General features: G+C 33.9%; 1 protein-coding gene across 1 annotated transcript; it reads left to right on the forward strand.

The window, feature by feature from the left end:
• On the forward strand, nucleotides 1,742–8,136 carry LOC107633088. Its single transcript, XM_021118902.1, has 13 exons — nucleotides 1,742–2,360; nucleotides 3,143–3,301; nucleotides 3,402–3,614; nucleotides 3,706–3,798; nucleotides 3,888–4,004; nucleotides 4,119–4,388; nucleotides 4,718–4,874; nucleotides 5,056–5,133; nucleotides 5,517–5,617; nucleotides 6,079–6,249; nucleotides 6,443–6,517; nucleotides 6,898–6,993; nucleotides 7,563–8,136. The coding sequence occupies exons 1-13, from the start codon at nucleotides 1,971–1,973 to the stop codon at nucleotides 7,908–7,910; spliced, it is 2,268 nt and encodes a 755-aa protein (XP_020974561.1). The 5' UTR covers nucleotides 1,742–1,970; the 3' UTR covers nucleotides 7,911–8,136.

Genomic DNA, 8,438 nt, shown 5'->3' on the forward strand with positions numbered 1-8,438 from the left:
CTCACATGATGAAGGAAGAAGACAATACATCTGACGGTCACATGATAAAAGAAGAGGACAGCACATCTGAAGCATCTCTCAACATTATTGCATAGTGACGTAAGCACTTAGGTCATAGAGCACCAACAATGTAGCTGGTGAAAGAGAACAAACAATGACGTAAGCAATGATATCATAAGAAGGGTAAGGATGGGAATTGTCCATCAAACCCAACTATTATAAATAGGCTGCTTAGGCAATTGTAAATGCATCAGACAATAGGAAGCAGGAGGCTAAGAGTACTCATATGCTAGGAGAGCAAGGAGGAAGCTGCCGAGGCGATTCTATAGTCTGAGGAAGAATCCCCTTAGGGAAAAATAGTTCTAAACTCCCCTCTGGAGTTAGTATCTACAATCTCCCCTCTGGAGATAAAAACCCCTTATGTAAAATAACAAATAGCCATCATAGGATAATATTTAAAAACAGAGAAAGAATTTATGTCGATGAATTATTTCAGAAAATTGTAAAAACAGAAATATCAAAATATAAAGCTATTGAAAACTCAGTTCTATTACTAAAGAACCATCAGGAAAATTGGTTTCATCAAATTTTCAAATAAGAGAATCTAAAATTAATAGTCCTTTAAGTTTATCTAAGTTAAAGATTAAAGAAGAAGATTCTGAAATAAAAGAATTAACAAAAAGGTCGAAAAATTAAATGAAACCCTAAATACTAAATTATGACAATAAATAAAGAAGAAATATATGTAACTTATCAAGATAAGAAACAAGAGCTCTTTGAAAGAGAAAATCGTTTGAATTATTTGCAGTTCTCTGAAATAAATCAAAGAGCATTTAAAGCTCTAAAAATAATCTATGACAAGTTAAAAAGAGAAGTTGAAGAGTTAGAAAAATTAATAGAATCTCTAGAAAAAAGTGATGAAACAATGATAGAATTTGCAGAAATTCTAAAATAAATAATGAAGCATACAAAGATTGAAAGACCAGAAAATAAAATAAAAAAAAAAGAGCGAAAAAATTAAAAAGTAAAATAAAGGAGTATAAAAGGAAATTAAATAATCTTCAGATCGAAATTGATGACCTTATAATAAAAAGGATAGAAATAAGAATAAATATAAACAAGTTGGAGTTAAACTTAAAAAATTTATAAATGCCTGGAAAACCATATTATGACTTAAAAGAATTAAAGCTGTTAAAAGAAAAAATGGAGAATGAGGTTGAAAAATTAAAAAAATATTTAGAAACAACAGAAAGTGTAGAAATAAAAGAAGTTTTTGAAGATTTGAAAAAATATATTAAAGAAAAAGACAAACAAATAAAAGATTTTATAAACAATAATCCATGCAAAAAAGAATATTATAAACTAAAACAAGATTGAAAAACTATAAAAATGAAATCAGAATTATAAATACTAGTAATAATAGACAATATCTTTAAATTTATACACATTATAAACATAAAAGAGTTAAAAATTGGTATCAGAACCAAGTTAACGATTAAGGGTAACACTTTCTCTTTAAGCAACATTTTTAGTGATACGCTTTTAAACCAAATAAAAACAAAAATCTGTAAATCTGTACCAAAATGCATCTGTACACTAGATGGACCCTTTTTTTTTTTTTTTTTTTTTCAGCAGAGGATCTACTCCCATCCCCACCTCTCCCCCTTGAGCCTAAGTGATATTTCTGATAGGGACACCTTTTTAACGGCACAAAAATCAAGAAAGTATCAAAAGATCGAAATCAAATAAAATATAAATATAAAAAATAAAAAGAAAACAAAGAAAGGAAAATTAGGAAGAGGGACACACAAATATATAGAGAGAGAGGGACCCTGCGTCTCCCTCCCGCCACCATCCCTTAGACTCTCCACCGTACCACCTCTCCGTCATCATCTTCACCTTCACCTTCAACATCTTCCTCCTCCTTCCCGCCACCACCCAACACACATTCATTCATTCTTGCTTCCGCTATGGCCGAGGAGTTCTCGAGGTCCGTGGAGGACGGCCTCCGCCTGGCCAAGCGCATTTACTTCGGCAACGACCGTGCGGTGGCGCCGCCAAAGCCACCGGCATCCATGACGAAGTCGGAGACGGGGTTCCTTCCGACGGGACCAATGGTATACGCTGTGATCAACGACCCTGCAATTGTGGACAACCCGGATATCCCAAGCTACCAGCCTCACGTGCATGGCAGGTGCGACCCCCCGGCCCTTATCCCTATCCAGATGAACGCCATTGAGCTCGTTGCCGAATGTTACCTTGATACCGCTCTCGTTACGCTCTCCGGCACGTGGCGCCTCCATTGCGTCTCCAGCGTCCGCAGCTCAGACTGCCGCATCGCTGTTCCCATGGGTGCGCAGGTTAGTCATCGATCTTATTCTTGTGTTACCATTTCAATGCCATTATGAAAAATAATGGCGGAAATGTGAAACATTACACGATTGTGTTCCGTTAAATATTTAGCTATGAAATGTCGATGCTTAGTTGATCATGATATTAAATAAAAAAAAAAAAACTTATTTTCATGCATTTTCTTAATAAGAGAATGGATATTGTTCAGAAAATTTCATCATTGATTGAATCTTCCTGTGGTCCCCTACCGGTCACACTTTCTTGATCATGGGGAGTCCCACAAGGCCACAATTTTTGAGAATGCGGTTGCTAATGAGAAATTTCAGAGGAAAACTCATTAATTAATAAAAATTGGAACAATTTTCCTTTTATGAAACTTAACAAGGAAAAGTGAATTTTGACAATTGTTTTAGATTGTTGAAAAAAGCTAGTGATATGAGATAGTTAGTGTTTTGACTTATCTTTTAGGTTGTTGGAAAAAGTAGGGTGTATTTGCACATTTTTAAAGTTTATGGGTGCACATGAATTTAGGGGCTAAAGTGAAATTAATCTAATCATGCGCATCCTTACTTTAGAGTCAAATTCTTAATTTTAGCACCTGCAGTTGAATTCAAAGCATGTTAACAGTTGGCCACCAATATTTTGAATATTTTGTTAAACATGATTGTGGAATTAGCCGCTAATGAATGTCTTTACAACTTGTAATAGTACACACTCTAAAACTTGATGCATTTCAATAATGTTTAAAATGTGATGTAGATATTGTGTTCTGATACTATTTGGCTAACAGGGTTCAATTCTAGGTGCGGAGGTTAGCGTTAACAATAACAGGAAATACTATTTTACTCAACTAGTTGATCTCGAAGGTGACATTCGCAAGGAGAATTGGTTGGAAGCTCGGGATGGAGGATTTCTCAAGCCTCACATATTTACCTTTGATATACCGCAGGTAATAATATGGTATGTGTATCAATGCAGGTTATTATTTTTCTCTTATTCCATCTACTGTCCGTTATCTTTTTTTATGTTTGATGTTTTGCACATAATAGATCGATGGTGGTTCCATTATATCGGTTAAATTTAGATGGTCTCAGAATATACTATGCCGCAATGATCTGTTCTCCTTGCTAGTGCCATTTACCTTTCCTGATTTCGTCAACCCTGCTGGGAAAAGAATGTCCAAAAAAGAAGCAATGCAAGTAAAAGTGAATGCCGTTACTGGAAATGAGTTTCAACCTCATCAAATGAGTCATCCTCTAAAGGTACATGTCCTATTCTGTTTTTGTGTTACTACAGCTAACATGTTATGTACAACCTGCTAACTGTGTGTGTTTCTATTCTCTGAATGTACAGGAAAAGAGGCACAGTGATGAAGGGACCAAGGTTTTCACTTATGATAGCAATGTTCTCTCGTTCACAAAAAGTGATTTCCGGTTTTCATATATTGTAAGACTCATGGCCACTATTAATGTCATTGTTATGTGTAGCTTCAGCTATTGAAAAGTTATACTTATCAACATGTTGTACCTTTTCAGGTCCCTTCAAGTCAAATAAATGGTGGTGTTCTTTTGGAATCTCCATCTTCTGGAGATTTTGGTGAAAAAGAGGTGTTCTGCATGTATCTTTCCCCAGGAAATCTTCAGAGTTATAAGGTCGGGGTGGTATCTGTAAACTTTTTAGGCATGTATTGTATGTAGAATTTTGTAATTATTTTATTTTATTTTATTTTTTGTCCTCTCTCATGGTTGGTCCTGCTAAATGTCTAGGTATTCAGAAAGGACATTGTATTTGTTATTGACATAAGTGGAAGCATGCGGGGAAAGTTAATCGAGGACATGAAGAGTTCCCTATCAGCTGCTCTCTCTAAGCTTGATGCTGATGATTCATTTAGTATTATAGCATTTAATGGAGAGAGCTACCAATTTTCATCATCGTTGGAATTGGCGTCTAAGGATAACATTGAAAAGGCCACTGAGTGGATTAACATGAACTTTGTTGCAGGAGGTGATACAAATATTTCAAATCCCTTAAAAACGGTAACTAATATTCAGTCCTTTTTTTCTTGTGGTGTTGTTACTTAGCCTTATTTATTATCTTAAATAGATGTTCCAGTTCTACACTCCTAATCTTCTCGTTCAACATAAAGATTATTGATAAGTAGTTACCACCAGAAGTGTTGCATGTTGAACAAACAAATCAATGTATACTCAACTCCATGAATAGAGAACCCCTTTGTTAAATTCTGTTTCATGTAAATGTACACTAAGACTAGCTACGACATCACTGTGATCATGGTAGTTCTTTCTCTATTCACTTTCACGGGGTAGAGCTGTGTTGTATGTACTTTTTTTGCCATCTCTTTCAGGCAATCGAAATGTTATCTGGTGGTCGAAGTTCAGTTCCAATAGTTTTCCTAGTTACAGATGGAACAGTCGAAGATGAGAGACAAATTTGTGATATGGTAAAGAAAAGGATGGTTAAAAAAGAGGCAATATCTCCTCGAATTTACACTTTCGGAATAGGTAAGGCTTTTATTTTCTCATTTGCAAGGTTGTATCCGAAAACTGAGTGTTATGCATCCTTTTGAAATTGATATTTCAAGATATTGCTTTTAGTTCCACTACTTCTGAGTTATCATCAATTATAGGAATTCTTTGCTCCCTCTCTTTTTCATGTCAGATGCTAAACTACATTAAATCCTAGGTCCATTCTGCAATCAATATTTCTTGCGGATGCTTGCTGCGATTGGAAGGGGCCAACATGATGCCGCATTGGATGTAGGCAAGTTCTGAATCCTAACTTAAAAAGTAAATATCATTATCATTGTTTTATCTTTCTCTATGTTATAAGCAAAGTGAACTTGGTTTGTTCTATAGTAACAAGCAATTAGATTGTTTTAGGGTAGTTGCATTGTCTACCATGAATACTTGCATTTATTTGGAGCACCGGATTGTTGACTCTACCATGAAATAACTGCATTATCTTCTCATAAGAGGTGCTGCCCTGATTTTAACCATAATTACTTGATGTAGAAGAATAGTAACTAATATTGTTGTTGGCCACTAACTAGTTGGCATAGTATTATTGTTATGCTCTATAGAGATGCTCGTGTTTAAGATGTTTATTTGGTGACACTCTAATTGATCTGCATTTATTTATTTCAGATACTGTTCAGCTTCGAATGCAGGAGTTGCTTGACAAAGCTTCTTCTCTCATTCTTGCTAATATTACAGTGGAGACATTCGACAATTGGGACAAGGTTGAGGTATACATTTTACTGTGTTTGTCTTATTCCCATTCTCACTTTGAAATGTAACCAATATGCATTAGGTTCAAAAATTGTCTCTCATGATTGACACTTTTGCTTCGGTTTTTCTACCTTAGTCCTAGTTTTCCTATATGCATATCTATTATTGTTGAGAAAAAAAAAAAAAAAAAAAAAAAAGAAGAAAATAATTCATTTTTTTCATGTAGCCTTCAATCTTAATGTTGAAGTTAGTTAATGGCTTAGGGACTCATATTGCAGTACTTTCAATTTTTTTCATGCTTTCTTCTATTTAACTCTTCTTTAGAGAAATATTATATAAAAAAGAAAAGAAAAGAAGAGCACATTGTCAATTTTGGCAATTTGGTGGCTGGTTTTTTGTGTATACTTAGTATATTTTTATGTCGGTTTTTTTCGATTTTCCCTAATTCATGGGCTTATTTGTGATGTTCACCTTATAGTTGTACCCTTCCCATCCTCCGGATCTTTCATCAACGGGTCCCTTGGTTTTATCTGGAAGTTACAAGGGACGTTTTCCAGAAACGGTTAAAGTTAAAGGTGTCTTGGCCGATTTCAATAATTTTGATTTAGATGTGAAGATACGGAAATTTAAGGACTTGCCTGTAGAAAAGGTAATGATCTCTTCCCTATATTTACATTTCAAGTTTCTTTGTCTTGTAGTATTATATCACAATGTTATGAGATATGTGAAACTTGGATCCAGACCTTTTCTCTTCATCCATCATTTTGTTCTTTTGTCCTTCTGTGATTCACAAATCTTCTCTTTTTGATTTCGTTTCCTTTGTTATAATTCATTGTTTCTAGTTATGTGCAAGAGATCAAATAGATTATCTGACTGCAAAAGCATGGCTATTGGAAAATAAAGAATTAGAACAAAAGGTATGTTATTATTTTCTATACTCAGTCCAATACAATGTACTTGACTTTAAAGTAGGATAATCGCGCAAATCTCTTAGATTTGATGATATTACACACAACACCCTTTGATTTAAAAACCATAACATAACCTCCCGTAATGTATAATAAATAATACTACACTCAATATATTCTTATATTTTGTAAAACATGATAGTAACCTCCCTTAGAATCATAACATTGATGGAGGCCAGTGTAAATATGATAAATCAAGGGGTGTAGTCTAATATCACATAACCTTAGAAAAGATCAATGTAATTTACCTTAAGTTTTTGCATTGTTATGTATCTTAGATTTTAAGCTGTTTCTCTTTTCCCTTCTCTAACAAAAAGTTATTATCCCAGGTTGTAGAATTGAGCTTAGATACTGGATTTATGTCTGAGTACACAGGTATGACAGTTCTTGGGCATGACCTAGCAAAGAGCAAGCACAAAGCAAAGGTTAGGAGACAAGTACATATTAGAAGTTTTGAGATCCTTTCTAGCTAATAAACTAACTACTATATTTTTTTAACTAATTTTCTATCGTCGTTTTATTTTTTTAACAAACACCCTAGATTAGTTTGCTGGTTTGTCTTAATAATTGAATGCACGTAATCTAATATTCAGCTATTATTGTTTACATATATTGTTTTCTAAAATTGATATTTAAGAAATTATTAATATTTACATATTTTACTAGGGTAGTCATAGAGTTGAGTCCATAGTAACAGAGACCAAGTGTGTGCTCTCTTCTTTTTCTCGTTAAAAGACTAAGGGTGTGTTTCTTTAATTTTTTTACTTGAGAAATCACCTTTCAAGTTTGTATAAATTTTAATAAAATAATCAAATTTTTAAACACTAAATAAAGTAGTTTCTGATTGAAACAAGTTGTTGGCCTTTCTAAACTATATAAAAGGAATCAAGTTGTAAAAATATTTTTGCAAAATGTAACAGTGTACACATCCTAATCAGATGTCTGTCTAAATTAATACCATTTTTAATTAGTCTTTGGAAATAATGTAAAACAGTTAAAAAGAAAGTACACCACTAGGAAAAGAAGAAACATCCAAGGGGAGCCTGTGATCTTGCTCCCAAACATGGGTATCGGCTTTGGCGACTTGACCAGAACTATGGAGAATGTTCAACCGGGATGCGAAGAACCAAGGTTGCCTGATCAAGCGGAGCTGCTTGTTCTAGCAGCATCACATTGTTGTGGTAGACTATGCAACCATTGTTGTTGCATGTGCTGCGTCCAGTGCTGTGGCAAGATAAACCACCAATTCGCAAATGCAATTACTCAGCTTTGTGTTGGCATAGGATGTTACAGTTGTTTTAGCTGTTGTGTAGATTTGTGCTGTGCTGATATGGATGGATAGCTGAAATTTCAAAATTTGTTGAATGTTGGTATAAAGAAAATGTATATGCAGAGAGTCATAGATTTCAATTTTCTTTTTTTTCCTTTGACAAAGAGTTGTTTTTGTAGGTTTTATGAGAGCATAGGCCTGAATTTTTGCAATAGAAATTGAATTTGGCAGGAGGATATCTCTGTCAAAGATATCTTTACTCCTACTTTTTGTAGTCCCTTTTTTTTCTGATTATTTAGTTTACACCTATTTGCTTTTTAGAGTAAGCTAATTAAAGGAAAACCTGCAATTTTTATATCGTTTTCCTTTTAGTGCCTAAGAAATCATATTTAGAGTGAAGTTCTAAATTCTTCCTAGCAACAAAATTGGGAAGACTAAATAGTTCTTCTAGATTTGAAAGTCATAAATCCATTTTTAATCCAACCATACTGGGTATACACTAAAATCAGTCACTAAAATTGGCTATTAAGGTAGAATATGTATTAGCCACATTAAAAATAAATTAAATTACACATATATTTATACACAAATATATAGTAG

This window comes from Arachis ipaensis, chromosome B03, assembly GCF_000816755.2.
Source record: "Arachis ipaensis cultivar K30076 chromosome B03, Araip1.1, whole genome shotgun sequence".
In the NCBI taxonomy this organism is placed as follows: Eukaryota; Viridiplantae; Streptophyta; class Magnoliopsida; order Fabales; family Fabaceae; genus Arachis; species Arachis ipaensis.